Here is a 21,832-nt window from a genome sequence, read left to right on the forward strand (position 1 = left end):
AACAGTGATTAAAACCCTGCCTATAAGTTGAGTACAGAAAAAAGAGAAACAGCTCCAGTCTTGTGAGGATCTTGTTTGTCATCTTTGTCGTGCAGGTCCGCTCTGTGAATGAAATGTTCCCTCTGGGGCTGTATTTTGAGCTGCCCTTTTCCCAGTGATGCTGCACAGAAACTCGATTGAAAACAAGGGCAGGGCATGGGTTATCAAGGTCTTTCTCTTACCCACGGTGTGTGTTCTGCTTCCCATGAGCATCACTCAGTTCTCATCTGACTGGTGGTGCTGAAGGAAGAATTTGCCTCGTTAACCAGCATAAACCACCCCTGAAATGAGATTCTGAAATGGTATTACCTGGATCCAAGTCTCAGCTTTTATCATTAATTACATTTTTTTTGAAGGGTTGGAAAGGAATGACCAGGATTAAAAAGCAATAAAATTAGGTACTCCTTTCCAAGCAGCCTCCCATCAATCATGGTGCCCATTCCCTTTTTCCTGTCTCCTCAGTGCTTTACGTGTTCTCCTGGGCACCTGCTCTTGCACACACTTAGGAAATGCTGCTCCAGAGAACAGTAGGAGCATCTTCTCCAAAGGCTATATATAAACCAAATCTATGTAGTAGCAAAATGTGACAAGATCCAAAAATAAAACATTTTAAGGGCAAATTTATTAAGGTTTGTATGATGACGATCATTGATTAGTAATCTAAAGTGGTACTTAGTGCTTGTTGCTTTTTTTAACCTCACTTCTTTTGTTTGGCTTTCAGCTCAGATCGACTGATAGAAGAAACAATAAGGTAGGAATTAACTTAAAAATTTTCATTATTTTCTGTACAATCAATGTTTGCATTGAATTGTGTCTAAATATATCAGTCACTGTATTTATACAGTAACTATTTATAACTCCTCAGCAGTAGTACAATGAATTGGTGGAGGGTTTGGTTTGGGTTTTTTATATTTGATATTGACTTAATGGTGGTGTGGCTTAAATACTTTATTGATCCTAGTTTAGAAAGTTGGTGTTTCTGTGCAAAGGTGAATAACCTCTGGAGCAGGGTGGGTCTCAGGTTGGGCTGTTGAGGGCTATTCCAGTAGTGAAGATGCTTCTTCTCACAGTGACACTCATCTACAACCTGATTTTCTGTAATCCTTCCATGTATCCAGCACCTTAGTGTGCAGCTGAGACAGGTAATGTGGCTTTTACCACAAGTGCTTGAGAGGTTATTGCTGTTATATAGTTATTTATCTTTTGGGTTTTTCAAATGGTTCCAATACTTGAGTGATAGCTTCCCTGAACTGAAATAGAAAGTTTAGAACTGGAGCATCATAAATTATCTGTGCCCTTCCCAGTCTTCATTGAACTCTGCAATTTTGCAAACCAATAATTCAGACTGTAATAATAATGTCAACTTAATGGTTTTAAATTTTAGATTACTGCTTTAAAACCAAAACAAAAAAGGGAAGGAAAAAAGCAAGATATGCTCTCAGATAATGCATGTACTGGCATAAGTGATCAAAAAGAGTAATTAGAGGTGCAGCAAGGCTCTGTGTCCATTAGGGGCTGGCTGGCCCTAATGTACACACAGTGGGCTCAGGATAATTAACGTGGTGGAAGAATGTGTTAAACCACATTAGTGTGCAGTGGTGAACCAGAGGTGGTCAGTACAATTATGTCTGAAAATAATTGTACAATCCACATTTTGTACAAAATGTACAAAATGTGGATACAATCCCACCACAGCCTCATAAAGATGTTTGTCAAACAGCACAGTTGTATTTGTTTTACTTTGTGTTCTAGTCTTTTCCTCATTAAAAACTTCTCCTTGCTTGTGTCCCTGCTATTCCATCTCGAAAACGCACGAAGTCTGTTGGATTTCTTATTTGCTGCTGTCACCCTTGCATCATTTGTTATCTACAGTAAATGAACTTCTTGCTCTAGTTGTTGCCAAAAATATTCCACTTTTTTCTTTTGGTACGAAAAGAGCCTGTTTAGCAACTACACTGAGCAGGAAATGTAGTTCCATTTATATCATCTTAATTCAATTCCACCCCTGCTGAAAACAGGGTGAGTTTTTTATTTTACTCTTTTTCTTGTGCCCCCCGTAATTGGAAGTGTTGGGGTGTGACATTAATTGGGGTCAAATCCTGCTGGTTTTTAAGTGAATTTACCAGATGGAAGTTTACCCAACTGCTTTGTCTGTTGTAACCCAAATAAAAGAGGGAATTGTGCAGGGGAAGCTGTTTGAGTGCAGATTCCTTGAGTAAGTGAGATGTAATTAGCTAATTCTGGCTACTCATACTGCTCTGTCTTCGAGGTTTGCATCTGCTGCAGCTCATTACTTAGTTTTTAATTGAGCAAGTCAAGAAATCACATTTATTTCTTCAGGGGTTGTTATTAAGCAGCGATTCTAAACACTGGAAAGCATATTTTGGTGACAAGCCACAGCCACTAATTATGACCCCCTTGCTCTGATTTTCTGTGGAGAAGAGAACTGGGGAGCCTTTCTCGTCCTCTGGGTGGTTCCTCCACGGAACAAACGTCCTTGCAAGGGAATAAATGGGCCCCTGAGCTGAAATGGTGCAGCAGCTAAAGCAATGAGCAGGGCTGTCGCTCCAGATGTGTTGGCATTACTAAACTTTTAATCAGTTTTTTAAATGAATTACGTGGCATGGGTTCTCACTGCAGCATATTTTCTTCCCAGAAGCGAGTGGGATGTGATACTTTGTACTGCAGTTCTTTTGGAACAGCGTTCACTTCTCTTGGCCAGATTTAAATATAAGCATAGATTTTGCTTAATATGTTTGGTGTTCTCAGGTTTTCATTTTGCAAACATTATCACTTCTCCAAAATAGCAAACGATTTATTTCTTGTTTTCTAACAACTTGTATTTTTATGTTGGCTCAGTTGGAATTTTTATGGGTTTGCATGTACAGTTTTGACAAGTTCTTAGGGTTTTATTGTAATATTGTTTCTGAGGCCTCATTCACTGATTTGTCAGTGTTTGTATATTAACAGATTGGACTGAAACCACACCAAAACCATAGATTTAATTTTTAAAAAGTCTTCTCCTCATGTATTGGTAGTATTTCTTTAGGTTATAATTAGGATTTAATAAAAGAAAAAAATTCACTTGCATTGAATTTTCAGAATGGAGAGGCTTGAGCCTTTTTTCTTCTCTCTCTTGAGTCTTCTCTCTTTTCAGAAGCACCTTGTCAGAGTGTCCAGGCAAAATCACTTGCATTTTGCCCTTTTGTTTTCATCTCAGGCTTCATCAAAAGGCACAATAGTCTTTAAACTAATTAGAAAGATTATGTGTGTGATGCACGCACACATGTGCATATTTAAAGATATGAATATATATATATATAGCTCTATTCAAAGAATAAGTGATGCAATCAGAATTTTTACCAATTTAAAGCTCGAGCTTGCATTTCTATGCACAGTCACAGAGTCCATTCCCTTAATCATAGACCTTGTCATGAATTTCAATAAGCAAGTATGATTCATGGCATACGAAATGAAGCAGAAGTTTCAGTAATATATGAATTATTTGATTTTTAATAACGTGGCTCCTTCCCCTAGAGCTTTTGTTTTAGTTCTTCATCGGTGCAGGTGTGACTGATGTGTCTCCACGGGTGAAGGAAGCAAGGAGCTGATTTCTGTGGTACATTTGCCTCGGTGACACACGGGATGGATGTGGCTGTGTGGGGTGAAACACCGACAGCTTCAACATTTCTCTGAGTCAAAACACTTCGCTTCCAAGTGAGGCAGCATTGAAAGTGCATCTCTGCATGTTAGACTTCTCCAACTGGGATAATGGCTGGAGGTGTTTATTACTCTGTGTTTTTATGCCAGTGAAAACAGCAAACTATGTACAAATATCAGTTATTTTACTTTTGGAGAGAAATGCGGTTGCTCACATACCCACAGCACTGCTGAACAATCAAGGAAGGGCAAACCTGAAATGGGAGTGAGATTTTGAGGAAATACAGCTGCAAGCACAGGAATTTGAGATCCTGCTGCTGATCTGGGGAAGAGATAGGTGGGTGTTTTATGGCTGTGGCTTTGGGGTTACCTACAGGAGGTTTCTGCAGTAGTGCTGCAGCCTTGAATGTTGTACTTGAGCCGTGCTTTAATATTGAATATGGAGAGCAGCACAGATACCATCTGGTTTTAGAAACTTGGTTTACACCCAGCTCTAGTAGTTCCAGCCAGTGCAGCTCTGAGAACAGTTCATGCTGGTTTCCCAGTGAAATGTTAAATCAGGGTCATCTCGATTCCGGGAAGAAACGTTTAATCTTTTATCGTAACCGTCGCGTGCGAGTTACAGAACACCCGAAGAAGGTCGTGGTGATCCGGGGAGAGCCCGGTGCTGAGCGACCAAGTGGGGCCAATATTGTGAATGGGAAGAAGGGGATGAATTTTTTAAAACATGCATTTGTCAGTGAAGCAATGGCTTCAGCAGCAAGTCAATGAACATATGTTAGGGATGGGAATGAAACCAAAACTCTCTGATGAAGGATATGAGGGAGCTGTAGTGCTTGAGACTGTACAAGACCAATCGCTGGACTAGTCCCCAGGAACTCTGTGTTTGCTGGTTCTTAAATTTAATAATCTCCTTTACAAATCTAGAGGTAAACCAGCTCTCGTTTTGAGTAATCAAATTATACATGAACAGCAGTGCTTTTTACTTGAATTTTGGCTTGTTTATAGTAGATAGAATCCAGTTAAACCCTTGTTCATGGATATCAAAATTACATTTCATTACTAGACCGTGTCATAATAAAAATGGTAATTACTCCAATTTTTTTTCTTCAGAGCTCTTCAGTAAGACCCAACCCTTTGAGCTAAATTCTTCAAAATTTTGGATGAAAGAAATGAAGATGGTTTCAGTCTTGTAATATATAAACTTAAGCCATTCCATCCTGTCTTCTTCTGTGAGATGAACAGTCTCACTCCTCAGATGTTAAAGCAGGAACCTTGTGTTCCATGATAATCTATAACAATTATTTCCGAAGGCATTTTGGAGGTGGCTCAGGATCACTTTCTATACTGGCAATCATCTTGTATTTTCACTTCTGTAAATGAATGGATGTCTCAATGAGTCATTGGATGCACCTTATAAAAATAGGGGGCTCAATCCAGGAGTGCTTTGAGAGACACTGTATTAAAACCTCATCTGGGCAAGCATCAAGTCAGTGCGGTGGTGGGAGTTAAGCTGTAGGTTATTGAACAAACTTTCCTGGGTGCACATAGGAAATTTTCTTTTTTCCAACTTGATTCCTAGTAATTCCAAATTCCCTGTGTGCTGTGTAGTGGTTTTGTGAGTTTGTTGCTTTTTACTTTAGAGGACTAAAATACCTGTATTAAAAACTTGTGTGTCTGTATCTGGTAAAAGCAGCATTTTACATTTTCCTGCCTGTTCTCTGAAATTACAGCTTTTAATTCCCTTTTCTAGTATTTATATCTGTTGTATCGTGTTGTTCCACTTTACTTTTATTCTTCCAGAACCTTTCCCCTCCATATTTAAGGCTCACAAACTTGTCCAAGAACTTGTTTTAATCATTGTTATTACTGTAGATAAACTCAACAGCAGTAGAGGTGACTTTTCTGAGTTATGATCCAGCCTTGTTGTATTTATGTCCTACTTTGTGTGTTTTTGAAACACATGCCAGCAAGGAGAGCAGTATTTGCCATATTTTTCCTCCTTAATCACTGTATCCAGAGCATAAACTTGTCAGCTGAGCACTTCCTTCTAATCTTCATTTTATATCTTATTTTTAAGAGCACAGCTGCTTTTTTTCTGGCTTCTCAAATGTGTTGAATTTGAAATGGAAAATTCTGGGTTCATGTTCCACCCGTGTTGTGTTCTCGTATTTGGATAAAATATGTACAACTAGGGCATGTACTGGTAAAGAAACAGAGAATGGAAACTTATATACCCATGGAGAATATTTGTAATTGGGACCAAATCTCAGAAATGGGACCAAATCTGTGCTGTGGTGGAAGCATCATTTGATAAGACCTCACATCAACTCCCTCAGCTCCACCTTATGGAAAACAGTCAGGATGGGCTTGCTGGGAAGAGACAGTGCAGGAGAATCTAAGCTTTGCCCACTCACCTGCAAACAAGGAACAGCATCAATCTGGAGACAAAGCAAGTACATCCCAGCACTTCATTGTGTTTAAACATGTTCAAAGACCTGGTGACTGCATGTCCCAACTTGGTTGTCCAGAAACCTTTGGAGGGAGGCTCCTTGAGCTGTGTCTCAGTCTGCTCTTGCTTCTCCTCAAGCAGCACATTTGCTTTGCAAATGGATTTTTAGTTGTGAGGCAGCTCTTATTTGCTTAATACTTGTGTGGCCATGGTATCCTGATGGCACACAAATCTCATGTGCTCTCTAGAGTGAAGGTGAGTATGGGGATTCTGGGGTGAAACAAACTTCTAAATTTAAAACTTAAGCCAGAAGAGTTAATATTCTTAAGGATATTTTAAGAATATTGCTTAAAAGTTAAGCAATATTCTTATATTACTTATAAGGTTGTACCAGTTTTCATTGGGGCTGGAGGAGATCTGCCAAACCTGCCTGTTTCAAGAAATCTCAGTGTTTTCCTTTTTAATGGCTTATATAAAAGAGAAATCATTTAAGTGTAAAAGATCGAGATTAATGGAAAAATTGTGCTTTCATTCATGTTGCTTCACCTCATTCATTGTCCCCCAAAGAAGCGTTGCCTGCTTGCTCTCCTCTTGTTTGAGCTGTGGATTATTCTTAGCACCAACAACTTGATCCTCTTTTTCTTTCTCCAGCATTGCCATGGCAACTAAAGAAAATATGACTTCGCAGAGGGGGATGTTGAAGTCAATACAAAGCAAGATGAATACCTTGGCTAGTATCCTTTCCTAAAAATTTGTGCTGCCAGTGCAGAAGAAGAGTTATGGTACAATTTTTCACTCTGTCATCTGGGGATCAGGGATGTCAGTGGCTGTGTAACCTGTCCTGCCATTAGTGGCAAACAGGCCAATTTTTCACCAGTCTCATTTGATAACCCGACTGGAGCTTCTTAATGGGGAATGTGGTGAATAAGTTGGTTTTGCTCAGATTTGGGCACTGCAGAATGGAGCTTAATTTTCAGGTAGAGATCTGCAACAGCATTTTATGGCCTTCCCTGCTGCATTTTTCTGCAGAAGTGTAATTTCATTTCGGTTCTTGCTTTTTGCTTTCAGAAAAGCTGAAGCTTGGTGTACATCACTGCTTGCTGTGGTTCACAGCTAAAAGTATCCAGGACCTGAGATTTCTCTTGTCTGTCACAGTCCTTCAGATCTGAAAATTTTGTGGTGTTGGTTTCTCTTCCTATTCTGTGCCATGGCTAAAGAATGTACCAGGTTGTCAAGTCATGCATGTTTGTTGTTTTCCCACTTACTCCTTCCTTTCTTTCATAAGGGCATCGTTTGATCAGACTCATCATGTCCTGGAGAGATGAATCTTGGTAACCCATAAATTTCATTACAGTTGTTAGCAATTGGCAGGAACACCAAAAAGAGTTAAATAAGCTTTGGCCTTAAAAGATTCTTGCTTCTAAAGACATGAAGCTCTAAAGCTGATTGTCTTGTTCTCAGTTGTATTTTGTACATTAAAAAATAGATTTACATCCTCATGGTTTTACAGTAGGAATTCTTCCTTATGTGCTGTACTTGCACAGTGTGTGGCCATGAAAAGTGCAGGATTTTCTCAGTCAAATGCCTTTGGTTGTTCCCTTCACCAGTAGCAGAATTCCATTAAAAGAAATTCCACAGATGTTTTATGTAACTGCCCCATTTTTTTTTCATTCTCATTTAAACACAATTATTAAAAGTAACTAAGCCTCACATATTGGAGATTAAATACATTAAACACTGGTGATTTAGGTGATCAGGTGATGAATTCTGTGTAAATGTGAACTCTCAGCTGCTCCCTTTTCTCTGCTGCTCTGTAATCAGTGAATACAGTTGTGATCCTGCTCACTATCCATCAGGTTTTACTGCTCCTGCTTTCTCCAGCTTGGGAGTAGTTCTGCATTTCTTGCAGTATTGGGATTTCCAGATCCAGGTTTTTAAGGCTTGTTAGTGAATTTACTATTTGCTGGGTATGACCTTGACTCAGACTCCTCCCAGACCGGTTTCCAGCAGTGAACAGCCTGATTCAAAGGATCAACCTTCGGAAACGACGAGATTCCCTCATTTTGGGCGGCGTTATCGGTGTCTGTACCATCCTACTGCTCCTATATGCTTTCCATTGATGGATGTTTCCCCCCTGGACTCTGCTAAAACTCATCACCACCTTCCCTCCTCCCAGTCAAGGAAAAGTGAGTGGGGGAAGCGACAGACTTCCACAGCCTGCTCTCCGTGGCTGGGACTGTCAGCATGATGTCTAGAGCTTATGATGGTAGACTGTGACACTGGGTTTGGGCTGAAGCTGCAGTGTTTCTCCTTCCCTGCCACACACACATCTTTGGTTAAATTTGGTGGGATTTGTTTGTCTTTAGTTCCCTTTCTCCCTGCAAGGTAAGTAAATACAGGACGCTCACCAGAGCCGGTAGAACAGTTTCAGTGCTCAGCGGTGCTGAGGAGATCCGGTGCTGGCTGGTGAGTGGAAAAGGATTGCTGTTAAATTTGCCTTGGGTGGAAACAGCAGGAAGCCTGTTTCCCTGAAATCCAATCCCAGTACTGAACACTATCACCCTGAGAGAAGAATATTGCAGCTTTAAGCCGTCAGGTTGCTTTACTACTAAATACATGTTCTGTAATTCTTTATAACTCCCGGTTGAGATTCTGGTTATTTCTGCATAATCTGTGCTGTGAGAACTGTGCTTCACACAAATTCCTCGAAGTTAAAAAAGAAGGGTTGTTACATTTTTTTTTTTTTTTTTTTTTTTTTTGCACAGAATATGAATAAAGTACCCTCTGAGGGGAGATCATAAGGTTTCTTGTGGCTTTAAAGGGACTGACAAGTCCCCCTTTGTGAAAAGGGAGCACAGTGTCCAAGCAGCTGTTTACCCTGGTGTTCAGTCATCTGAAAAGTGACCAAACATGAGTCCACCTAAAGGTATCTTTTGGGTGTAAATACTTTGATTTTGGCTGGTGTCATAAAGGTCTTTATGAAGACACGATGCAAAGTCTATATTGTAATTTAGGTAAAGTTGTTCTGATAGCGCTGATATTTTTACACTGTAAGAAGGATATAATCTGAACTGTCAATTGGAAATGAAAATTATGATGGTTATACCTGAGGCAAACATATCTTTGTGCAAAGGGTTTGGACATAACTCCTCCTAGTAAAGAGCTGAATGTATGAACGGTGAAACAAGTATTACTTACCGTTACCTGGGGGGGAAAACACTTTTGTTTGGTCCAGACATGCAAAAAGATTCCTGCTGTGTTCGTGTCCCTAAAGAAAGCTGACGTCAGGAATGGCTTTGACGTTGCAGATTCCCCAGTTAACGGATTTTTCTGCTCTTTCAACAGCACTTTTCCATCTCTCATATCATAACCCAATGAATTCAAGCCGAGGCACTGAAATATCTTTCTAAGAACTCGATTAACTCTTTTCACAATCCACTGGCAGTGCTCCTAACAGATTCCATGTTTGCCATCACCCACCAATGTCACACAGTGTCTGGGTTCTCCTCTGGAATAGAGTCCAGCGGGACAGATGCAATTTTTTACTGCATTTTATAGTGTCAGTGAGTACCTGTTGGGGGGAGTAGAGAGGAGTGCCTGTGTAGTGTGTAAAACCACACTGTTACACCCAGAATGTTTGTCTGGATTTGGAGGCTTCTTTGCAGACTAATAACTCTGTGCTAAAAAGTCAACAAAGGCTTCTAATCAGTCATCCCATCGTTGGGATTAGGAAGCATTTGGAATTAATACATGTAAAACTGTGGGGCTTGTATTTTAAATAAAGGGTGATTATTTGGTTGATTTGGGAATGTTCCTGCTTGGAGCTGAAGCGTTTATTAAAGGGGTTTATGCAAGAGCTCGATGGATAAAGGAGGTTTATTACTGGATCTGCGTGTTGGGAGATCAAATCTTTTCTCCCTGATGCCTTTTCTTTGATTCCTCCTCCACCCCAAGGGACCCTGATCAGCACTTGTGCATCTGTTTAGGATTTGTAGGATTTGGTTGCTGTACAGTTGGCAATATAAGATCTGCAGTACCGTAAATAAGTTCATTTATTTAATCTTATAACAAGTCTTTTTACTGGACTTAACTGATTATTTGGTGCATATATTTAATCTTATTGTGTGAAAAAGCTGCTATGGGAAATATGTAGATTATAATAAATATGTAAACATAATTGATTTTTCATGTTATGAAAATGTTATGGAGGAACTGATATATTTTAGTATAAAATAATGGAAATGTGCTGAATTATCTCTGATAAAGCTTTACTGGAAATGGTTTCGGTGTTGGCAGCCCCTCCATGGTTTTTATTTGTGTTGGTTCTGAGTCAGTTTTGTGTTGAAAAGACATTTAATTACCCTTGGAGTTTTCCCTTCATCATCATGTTGTAGTCCCCTGGCAGTGTGAGCGGGTGTTGTGCTGTGCTCCCTGGAGTGTGTGTTTGCATCTGGCTGAGGCAAAGACTTGCTAATTCAGGAGGATCAGCCTAATAACTCATCTCTAATATCCCGGACCTGTGGTCGGAGCAATGGGCTGGAAAATGAAAACAGTGGATCGTAGTATTTAATCTCAAATCCCAAAATATAGGTTTGTGTGTCTCCTGTTGCTAAATATGTCCTCCAAGTTTTTCACTCTGTGTGGTTCCTCTTGCTCTAAGGGAAAAAAAAAAAAAAAAAGATGTGGTTAAAGAATTCTCATTTCTGCAGTTCCTGGCAGAGCGGCAGTTTCGTAACTCAACCAGTTAGAACCGTGCTAAGAAAATTATTGCTGAGCATTGAAACGAAGGGAGAAAATCCATAATATTTCCGCAGGGCACATTTCCCACACACACACACGCACACAGTTTTTAAATTTCTGCGTTATTATTCCTTGTACACGAGCAGCTACTTCCAAGCTGGCCAGGCACTGGAACACAAGGGATGGTATTGATAACTTTGCCACGCTTCAGTGGATGGGAATGGTTTTATCTGTGTTCTTGAGGCTGTTTCTTTACGTGTTTGTCTGATCCTCAGTCTCTGGTTGCTGGAGCAGGGCAGTTGCGTTTGGGCAGCCCCCAGACCCCTGTGTTGAGGCAGCAGCTCTGTGTGTCCATAGCCTGGGGTGCAGCTGTGGCTTCTCCTCAGGGCAGGGCAGGAGTGAGGGGCAGGCAGGGCTTTGACCAGGCACTGCTGGGGAGGTGAGTTTGCCCTTCCTGGGAAGCCACAACATCTTTTCTGAACCAGTATTGATTTCAGCATATCAAAGTGAGGGATGAATTCCTGCTGGATTCTCATATCAACCAGAGTTCTCATTTGTAGTTTAGAAGTCCTTTCTTTGAATGGTCTTACGATTGCTGTGAGAAGAGTCAGTTCCTCGCTGGATGTTGAAAATGAAAAAGCAAAAGTGGATTTTTAAGTGGTGTGAAAGTGTCAGATAAGTTGTTGGCAGCCTGTCCCCCAGGGCTGTGTCCCCTGAGGTGCTGCATTCCCAAAACTGCTGCACAGGGAGCCAGGGCTGGTCCACCACTTCTGATAGTGCAGCTCCTTTAGTCACAACTGTTTTAACCCTAAATGTAGCAACTTGTTTCCCAAGATCACTTGATGCATAATCTTCCTATTTTTACTATTTGTCCCAAAGCTTTCATTAGAAACAGGAAGGAGAGGTAACAGCTGTGTCACTGCTGAAGGAGGAAATAATTCTGAAACTCCTTTTGGCAGTATTGAATTATGAAATCCTTCAGAGCAACGTGCAGGACAGGAGACTGCAGTGAGAGACACACTGAGCCAGAACTGAGCCACGTTCTAGGTGACATCTCTGTGCCCTGCACCTCCCCTGTCACTGCATATCTGAACCAGTGGTGATGCTTTCAGCTCTGAGTACAGAAGCAGCTGTTGGTCTGTCTGGTACTGAGTGAGGAAAGCAATTAAATAAACACTCTAGACCCAAAACAAAGCCCTTTCTCACAAAATATCCCAGACCTTGTAAATGAGTTTCTGATTGCACTTTCTGATTTTTTTTTTCTTTTCATATACCTTCTTGGAACTTCTATTGTAACTGTAACTATTTTTGTTCTCACCTATTGTGCATTCTCTATATGTATTAAACAAAAAGGCTTTGATATGTAATTTAATAATAAATTAGAATTCTAAGCAAGGTGCTTGGTTCTTTCCCCCTCTGACAATCTGCTTAAACATAAACTTTAGGGAAGATGCAGAGAAGAGTCATTTCACCACTTTAGAGTTGTCCCTGAACATATCAGTTAGTGTGTTCTGCAGTTTTATACCAAATATCAGAGGTGATGGAGCATTTCCTGACCCAAAATGCTTGGTGTGATGGAACCTGGACTCATCTTCTCCTGCCTGTGAAGGGGTTGATTCTAGTCATGATGTTTATTCTTGCTGTTCTTTGGCAGGTGGAACAAGGATGGTTTTCTTTAGAGGTAAGTGTTAAAAATCTCTCTCTGTGAAGTTCTGTGTTCAGAACAGACAAGAGCCTGTTACCCTGTGGTTTTCCAGCACTGCTGTGGTCTGGTCCACCTCCCTCCTCAGGTGTTCAAACCAGGCAGTGTCGTGCCTGAAGGATCCATCTGTACCTGGGGGTCTTGCAATCTCTGTAAAGATCTGAGTATTTCAATGCTAAATCTTTCAGTGTCACTCAAATTCATTTTCTCAAACCAGCGAAGCTGCCTGGCAGGTGATACCCGTCTGTCTGCGTGAGCCCCTGAGTGGAGACAGGGATTTCTCATGGCAGAGCTGTCGTGCTGTGCCTGTAAGGCTGCTTTAAAGCTGAGATACATTTCTGTATCCTTAATGCCTGCTAAATATTCAGGAGTGACCAGATGCTTTCCCAAGGGAAAGCTTTGACTGCATGTTTCAAGCTAAAGAAGAAACTTCAAAAAAACTTCTGGAGATGGAAAGGCAGTTCTGGTTTCAGACAGTGGGAAGTGCAGTTGGTTTCTCCAGTTGTGGCGCTGGTAATAAGTGGTGCATAAAATTCCATCTTCGTTTGGATTAGAAAATAAATTATTAATGGCACTGAATCCTTTTTTCCAGCTCCCTGTACAGTCAATAATTTATAGTGGCACAGGCGTACGATATATATTTTTAACCATCCGCCTCCCAGAATCCTGTTGTTCATATTGAAAACTGCTGTCCTTCCTGACAGGCTCCCGCACAGTGGGTGTTCCTGCATTATGGATGAGCCCTGCTCTGCTCCTTCAGTCCTGGTGCCATTCCATGAGCAGATTTCCTGCTGAAAAGGGAGCCCGAGCGCTCCATTAGAAATTCATACGGAGAGACAGGAGTGTCTTTGTTTTCCCCCTTTCACTGAACGTGGGCGATGTGCAGCTCCCTGGACTCGATTTTTGACTGTTTTAATAGCAAACCCTCAGTGTTTACAGTGGGCATTCCCATTTCCTGAATGCCAGCCCTTTATCCACCATCTCCAGGTACAGAAGCTGTGCTGCCAGCGCTCGTGCCTTGGCATCTGGGCTGTGCTCATTAAACACTCAGAGCCTGCTGTTGCCTTCATCTTCCCCTTCCTTGCAAGCTGCTGAGGCTGTTGGAGCGTGTGTGCTGCTGCTCATCCCTGGCTCAGTCCTTCCCTGTCGCAGCCCTCCGTGTTCTTTGTTCCTAATGGAACCCTGAGGCTTTGCTAACCCAGTTTTGAGAGCGCTGCGAGTAAGGCGGGAGGAGCCTGGCTGCAATCAGTGTCTGTGCCTCTGAAACGGCATTTGCAATTCTCTCATCGTGGGTTATTTTCTGGTTGTCTTGACTCTTGCACCCTGTGAGCCCTCTGTCAGCCAGGGGTGTGATTTTGAGAGGTCTCCTGTGATTGTGGTCATTTAGATCTTACATCCTGTGTTGCTGTGCCTTGCTCTGTCTGCTCACTGCCCATCCAGTTCCCCTCACTTCCCTCCTGGGTGTTTGTCTTCAACCAGACATTTCAAACACACGAATTTATTTTTGGTTTCGTGATTTCTCCTTTCTTTTTAAAAAAAAAAAAAAAATCCATCCTTACTTTGAAGTCCACACAGGCTGTCCAGGGTGACTTGAAGCTTATCAATCAAAGCCACACCTGAAGAAAAATCACTGGTAACCACTTTGGTGCACGAGCACAGCGTGGTGCTCTCCCACAAATGCTGTAAATAGGTAGGGTTTAGGTGCTGTTCTGTTTCTTTTCTTATCTTCCTTGCCCATACCCATCCGTATGATGCGGAATTCTTGGAAGTGGGAACAATATTATTCTTCTTTTAGTCATTCTAAAGCTGCACTGAAAATAGAAGCTCCTCGCTGCAGGTTGCAAAGTCCCATTGAGCTGCCAGCTGTACAGTGGAAACTTCCCTAAGATGTTTGCTGGTACCTGTGCCCTGGGCATGTCATCTCCTACAGATCCCTCTTCCTCCAGGCCGGTGCTGAGCTGGCTGCTTTCAGGGTGAAATGCTGCTGAAACGTCAAATTTTTAAGGGAACCTTTTCTCAGGACTCTGCAGGATGCTCAGGAATATTGCAGGTGTAAAAAGAAATTGTGAGTAGCTGGGAAAGTGCTGATCAGGTGTCCCTGACAGGTCCAGCTTTAACACAAGCCGTCATTTATTACATTAAAAAGTAACTGGACCGTGCAAGGTCCTTGTCCCCACTGGGCACTGGTGGGTACCTGTGTTGTGGTGCTGAACCAGTGGGGGATTCCATGAGTTTCCCCCCACTTTCCAGTGTCAGGGGAGGCTGGATTGACCTTGGGGCTTCATCAGCCTGTCTCCTGGATGCAGGAGAACATCCAAGTGCAGAGGGGGGAATAGGTGGATATTTCCCTGCTGTGCTTTAAATGAAGTTCCCTCTAGGTCAGGCATGTATCACCAGTGCTAAATTTACTTCAAAATATTACTGAGGTGGGGAGGTTTGTGAGTCAGGTCTATAAAAGCATGCACTGCTTATGTAAAGAAATACAGCTTGGAAAGAGGCAGGAGGCTGGAGGGGCTTGGGCTGCAGTGAGACCATTCCTGGTGTGTCTGTGCCTTCTCAACTTAAGTAGGTCTTTATATTCATGTAGTGACTGTGCCTTCAGGTTGTGTGTGTTCCTTACAGCAGGACTGAGGGATCTGCTGGCCGGCTCTTCTTCTGTTTCCAAACATCTCAGGAAATGTAGATAATTTTTCAAGCCCACGCTCTGGCTTAGATGAAATTGTTTTAAAATAAAAAACAAACACTGGGGGATGATCAATTCTTGATGCTTCAGGGTTGCTTCAGGTGGAGTTGTGCTGCAGTGCCTCTGGGAGGGGAAAGGAGGGATGGGAGGGATGTTGCTGTGGGGATTTTGGTATTTGGATCTCTTTTCATTCATTCAGGTGCCCGTGTCTGTGTGGTCTTGAACACCTGAGGTCCTGGAGTCAGCTGAGTCTGTGCCAGCAGAGCATCTCTGTGCCTTTGCCGTGGCAGGTGTTGGCCACCCTGAACCACCACCAGCATGCGTGTGTCTAACCACAACCACATCCCAGGGGAGTGAGCTTCTCCTGTGCTTCCTCAGGGAAAGATATTCCTTAACTCAGCAGCCAAATTCCTCCTGCAATTGTCCTGCTCTTAATGCTCTTGGGAGGTGAGTGCTGGGCTCACTGTGGTTGGGAGTTCTGGGCAGGGGAGGAAGAGCTGTTCCTCAGCTGTTCACTCGTTTTTTGGGACACTTCAGCTTATACCCACTCTGTGCTTTGCAGTCAAGCATCAAGGTAAAAACAGAGCGTTGCTTTAAGGATAGCAGGTCTTACCAACATTTCTTTTGTTTTGTTGCTGCTTGCTGTGTACCCGTGTACCTCTGCAGACCAGTAACAAATAACAGTGCAGGGCATGAGGTGCTGGTTTGTTTTTCTGCCCATCTGGAATTGGCAAAGTGATCTGTTTGCATTAAACCTTGCTGGGAAGGAGGATAAAACACAGGTTTTATTAAATTGTACCTGAGACCAAATAACTGGAATAAAATGCTTTGGAATCCGTAGCCTATAATTAAACATTTCCAAGCGGCAGCGAGGTGCAGTGAGCTCAGCAGAAGGAAGCATTTTGCTGGGAAGCCTTTGCTTTGTTTCACGCTGTGTGCTATTAAAGCAAACAACTTTGCAAGCTTCAGAAGCTTTCTGCAGCTCTTGACCAAGAATAGCATCTCACATCACAGCTAAGCTGGAAACAATGAGGGCCAGCAGTTGTCAGTTGGTTGGGTTTTTTTAGCATGTAAACTAGGTAGCTTAGCTCATGGAGAAATCCCCATTTCTCTATTTTAGGTGTTCTAGGAGGTTTCATCTTCTGAAGGATCCAGCAGTAACCACCATAAAGGAAAGGTCCTTGTTTAGAGCAGTGCCCTGATCTGCTGATGCAATTCCCAGGCTCTCCTCCGTTATATAAATCCTAGATCCTCACCACCTAATCCAAACTTCTGCAAAGTCTGTCAAATATGTCTTGTCTGATTAAAAAGATGAGTCTGAGATGTGATAGAAACATCTACCAAGTAAGATCACGAGGAATCCCAGTCCCTGGAAGTGTTCAAAAGGCGTGTGGACGTGGCACTTGGGGGCGTGGTTTAGTGGTGAACATGGCAGTGCTGGGTTGGACTGGATGATCTTAGAGGTGTTTTCCAGCTCCAATGATTCTGTGATAGCCACACTCCTGATTCCATGTCTCTCTGTGTGGATGCAGGAGCTGTGGCTGCGTTGCTCCGACTGCGTTTGCAGGGGAGCGGTGACAGCTGTGAACTGGAGGCAACATGCAGAGTCTTCATCTGTAAAGGGGTGGGATCTGCTTGATCTGGGTAGGAAAATAGGAAAACAGAGTCTTTTGGCACCCTCACAAAGTCAAATTCATTTTTTCTCTGCTCTTTTACTGGAGTCTACCAGGAGTGTGTTCAGGGAACCACGTATCTAAATTTCATCTTTTTTTAAATCTCTGCAGCTAAGAAGCTGTTCTGTGAGCAGAGGGGGGAGTTTGGGGTGCAGTCCATTCTTTTTTGGCCCGGTGTTGGGTGTTGCATCTCTGCAGACCAGGGTGAGCTGCACCAGAGCCAGGATGTTTGTGTGCTGCTCATCACAGAGACTCGCTGCTGCACCTCTGCAGACCTGAGCTCTCCCACTGCCACTGCACCACACTGCTGCCCCAGGGCTCTGGCTCCAGCACTTCCCAAATGACTTCCCAAGAGGCTCTGCATGGCTTTCAGTGAGCCCAAGGAATCCCTGAGCTGCTCTCTGTCAACAGCAGCCAGTGTTGGGAGTGAGAGAGAAAATGGAAATATTTTCCCTGTGCTTTTAATTCGTAGCTCCTGACTGGAGCAAAGTCATGGAAACCAGTTGAAGAACTGGTGGCCAACTTTTTGTCCTCTGCTTGAACCACAAACTCATGCAAATTCATTAGTGAAGACAAACATTGAGAGGTAAAGGGAGAGCCTACAATGTTTAGCAGAAAACGTATGCAACATGGAAATTGGATGTAAACCTCTTGCTGTTCCTCTGCGAATCTATTATACATGAGCCCATCAGAGCAGGGTATTAATAAAACAGGAGCTAAAGCACTTGGCTCTGCCTCCTCTTTAGCGAAACATCAGAGCCCAGGCTGCCTTTGAAGTCTGGAACTTGCATCTGCCCGGCTGCTTCGGTGACATGGTCAGGATGCTCCGAGGGGAATCTCACCACTGAAGGGGAATCTCTCCGTGGTGGGGGAGGTTTATGTGAGTCAAATCCTCCTCCTCCAGAACGAAACCATTGCTTTTTTTTTTCTGCTCAATCTCCTCGCCTGCTGAATTCTTTAAGCAATACACAAAGAAGGCTAAAGATGGTTTAAAGCAACCTCAGACATCACGTGCTGGGATCTAAATGGCTTTTGTTCCTCGAAAGCTTTGCCCACCACGACCCCTCCATCCCAGCCTTTTGTTATGCACAGGTACCACAACCCCCTTTGCTTTGCTGGATAGTGGGAAGGAAATTACACTGGACTTCCTAAACATCTACATTTTGTCTCTTCATCAGGACAAATAAATGTGGCTCTTTGGACCTGCCCTGTAATCCCAGTTGTGTTGCCAAAGCCCTTGTGCAGACAGTGATGCCTCTTGCCCTGCTGGGTGAGCAGAGGCAGTGGGGAGATGCTGCAGTTGAGTAACACGAGCTTTGTGCATAGTCCAGTCTTGGTGTAAAACAGGAGGAGCTGTAGTGTGGTGTAAGTTTGGACCTGCATGGCTGTGAGTAATTAATCTTGGCTGATGGTGCTTAGAGGTTTGAGCAGCTGCTGTGTGAGCCCTGGGGTGGGAAACTAAACATCAAGAGCACTGATTTAGGTGGTGTTACAAGGGGAGGGTGCTTAGGGGTAAGACCCATCAGATCTAATTAGACTTGTGGTTTTCAAAGCAATGGGGAATGGACACACCAAAGGAATAGTCTTAATTTGTTAAAAATGCCCTAGTGAGCTGCAGAGCTGGGGAGGGGGGCTAATGTAGTGTAAGAGAAGGGCTGTGGGATAAACAGGAAGGCTGAGCACATTGCTGGTGTGTTGGAGGCTGTGGAGCAGCTCTGTCTCACTGGTTGCTTGGGCAGTGATGTACCAGGGCTGCCTGATCCATAGGAAACCTTTGGGACAGATCCAGTGTTGAGCCTGGCTTATAGGGGCTGGGCTTTGTGTTGTGGACAGCAGCTGATCTAGAAGGACTAATTACTGTCCCTTTGGTCAGCTTCTGAGCTGGATGTGAGGATAACAGGTCTGGGTTTTGTGAGCTCACGAACGTTTAATCTCCATCCTCTTGAGTACTTGCAGGTTTTTCCTACTTATTCATTTTTCAATGCCCCAAAACCCCTACAGTTTGCATCCTTAAGAAGGACAAAGAGGTGTTTATCAAAATGACAGGCACACCAGAGCTTGACTGTGTCACATCAGAAGGGTTTGGACCACAGAGGTGGGTCTGTTCACTCTCTGCCTCACCAACACGGCTGTAACCACTTCCAAAACGTGGGCACAGCAAATCCCACAGCTGGATCTGTTCCCCTGCAGTGTTTGCTGATGACTTATTTGGTGGGCTCTGTCAGGGCCCCCCTGGGTGTTGGTGGCTCAGTGCTCCTCCATGCCTCTGGCTGGTTCAGTGGGAAGTGACCTGCCCCCGCTCTGGAGGGAATTCCATGGGCAGGATGTGCTCCATGGGCAGGATGTGCTCCAGGCAGGGCCATTAAATCCCTTTGTTGCTGAATCACTCTGTGCCTGCCAACCTCACAGAGGATTTACATCCATCTTTCTCCATCACGGACAGGGATGAAAGTGGAAGTGCTGTGCCTGATGCCAGGGCCCACAAAGCTTCACTTTTGATCCCTGCTGCTGCTGGTGGCATCTCCTCCCCATGTGTGTCCTGCTTTGCTGGGAGAGCGAAGGAATTGTCCTCAGGAAGCTGTGAGACTGCGTTACCTCTGGTAAGTCCTGCCCCGTGCTGAAGTCTGGACAGCTTGAGTGTTTGCTGCAGAGAGCTGTGTGCTACAACTAATTCATTGCAGACTTGGCAGGTCTTCTCTCCAGGCTGGGCTGAGTTGGGAGCTGTGTTGCCATTTGTTCCCGGAGGATGACAGAGATGCACAGTGAGAGGAGAGTGTGGGGGTTCAGCTGAATGAAGGGGTTGTGTCCCTCAGCTTCAGTAAGGACCAGCAGCCTTGACTGACCAGTGTGCTGTTACACACAAATGAACTCTGGTAGTGACCCCAGGTGGGTGTGATACACAGTCAACAGCCTTCCAGTCTGGTTGGAGAAACTCCTCCTGGGAAAAGACCACAGCCAGTGGTTTTGGTAATGGCTGAATTTCAAGCCTTGGCTTATGAAACTTTGCAAGGGCCTGATTCCTGGGAGCTGCTTGCATTTAGACTCTGTGAGAGGAGACTAAATATTGCTGTGCAACCCTGAAATCTAGGCTTTTGCTCAATAATTTTGGTTTTCCAGCAGATTAGGAATTTGTTCTTGGCTGTGCACCAGGCTGTTGACCTGCAGGGGCAGGGCTGTGGTGAGAAGCAGTTTCAGGGACTGTTCCCCATCCCATCCTTGTGCCCTGCAAGGAAGGAGGGTTGATTTCCTTCCCTGTGCCCTGGCTGGCAGAGACCTCCCACAGTAGCTGTGCTTCCCAAGGTGCTGCCTGTCTCTGCAGCAGGAGGCTGATCTCTCTGCACCTCTCTCTGCTCTGACTTGTGCTGTTTTCTTCTGCTCTTTGCCTGTATATATTATTTGCAGCCCACTGCACCCAAAATACCAACTGGTTGCTCTTGGAGTGTGAAGCAACAGTTAAATGAGTAGTTTGGATAATTTTTTTTTTCTCATTTAGACAGAAGAAACCAGTTCAGCTTTGACCATGCATGTTACATTTTAATTTTTTTTTCTCATGCCAAGAAATACAAAGAAAGTATATAAGATATACCATACCATCCTGCAGAAAAAGAAACATTTATCAGCAAAGAGAAGCACCCAGCTGCAGTTCCTGGTGTGTTCATGCTGTGTGTGGATGGTGGCTCTTCCCTTTTGGATTTGGAACAGGAGGAGCTGGTGCATGGACGGTGGCTGTGGCAGTGGGGGGATGGACCCTGCACTTCCACACCAAGGATCATGTCCTGGCACCATCTAACAAGGGCCCCTGCTCCCAGGTGGGATCAGGGTTGCCTTGCTGAATCCTGCACACATTTCCTTTCTGATGTTTCTTATCCTGGATGGGTATTTATAGGTTTGAATTTCGCTATCTACTGGTGTCAGCAAATGCTTTACAAATATTCCCACTTTGAAAAGGCTGCTTTCCCCCCCACCCCCTTGGCTTGTGCCCAAGCAGGGGAGTTTTTTCAGTCCAAACCTAACTGGTTTTGCCAAAATTAAAGGATGAAAAACAATCTTAAATCTGAATTATTTGAGCTTGACAGTGCAACCCTGGCTGTGGTTCTGTGATAAGTAACAAAGCAACAGGGCAAGGGTGAGGGTATTGTGGGGGGGGAAAGAAGAAGTCATGGGGGCAGCCTAGTGGGTGCATTTCTGCAGCCTATTCCTGGGCTCAGAATGAACAGAAATGGGGTTTTAATTTTCTATAAAAGGCAGGATCTGCTCCCCTTGTCTACATGGAGAAGAGTGTGTTGGGAAGGTCAGGTACTACCTGCTGGGCTCTGCAGGGAGCCCAGGTCAGAGGTTCCCTGCCCTCGCTAACCCCTTCCAGAGGAGCCCAGCCATGACATGTCATTGCCAGCAAGACCTGTCCTGGTTAAAGGAGAGGCAGAGGATGGGAGGAAAGAGCCTGAGGGACTCACACATTGCTCCAGGGGTAGAAATGCTGAGGGGAAAGCACAGTGAACCAGCAGAGATGGGGGGAGAAGGGTCAACTGGAACAGGGTGAAATACCGACTGGAAAAAGCAAACCCATCATGAGCACAGCAAACTTTGAACTCCTTTGTTGCTTTCTTTCCTCCCTTGCTGCTCAGATCCCTTTGGTCTCCTCTGCAGGCACCAGCCAGCGTGTTGCTGTGACCCACTGACTTTTGCCAGACCTTTCCTGACCCTGGGCTGTTGCATCCTACAAGGAGCTGCTATGAAGCCAAGCAGGTTCATCTGCTCAGCAGCAGCAAGCTGCTGGTTCAGCTTAAGGCTTTGATCCAGCCTTGCTGCACCCAGCAAGGGCCCTTCTGTGCCTCCCCACAGAGCCCAGCTCTGCCCCAAACCCTGGGAAAGGAGCCCAGGGC

At 44.0% G+C, this 21,832-nt stretch overlaps 1 protein-coding gene across 2 annotated transcripts in view; it reads left to right on the forward strand.

Annotated features, from left to right (window-relative positions):
- Nucleotides 1–10,887, forward strand: part of GOSR1 (golgi SNAP receptor complex member 1) — a 28,062-nt gene extending 17,175 nt beyond the window's left edge. For both annotated transcript variants that reach the window (XM_017821722.1, XM_017821723.1), the window contains exons 7-9: nucleotides 761–790; nucleotides 6,803–6,885; nucleotides 8,147–10,887. In XM_017821722.1, coding sequence (XP_017677211.1) covers nucleotides 761–790; nucleotides 6,803–6,885; nucleotides 8,147–8,271 — 238 coding nt within the window. In that variant the 3' untranslated portion in view covers nucleotides 8,272–10,887. The remainder of the gene's footprint in view (nucleotides 1–760; nucleotides 791–6,802; nucleotides 6,886–8,146) is intronic.
- Nucleotides 10,888–21,832: the final 10,945 nt, after the last annotated feature.

Source organism: Lepidothrix coronata, unplaced genomic scaffold (assembly GCF_001604755.1).
Source record: "Lepidothrix coronata isolate B3197 unplaced genomic scaffold, Lepidothrix_coronata-1.0 Scaffold91, whole genome shotgun sequence".
Taxonomy (NCBI): Eukaryota; Metazoa; Chordata; class Aves; order Passeriformes; family Pipridae; genus Lepidothrix; species Lepidothrix coronata.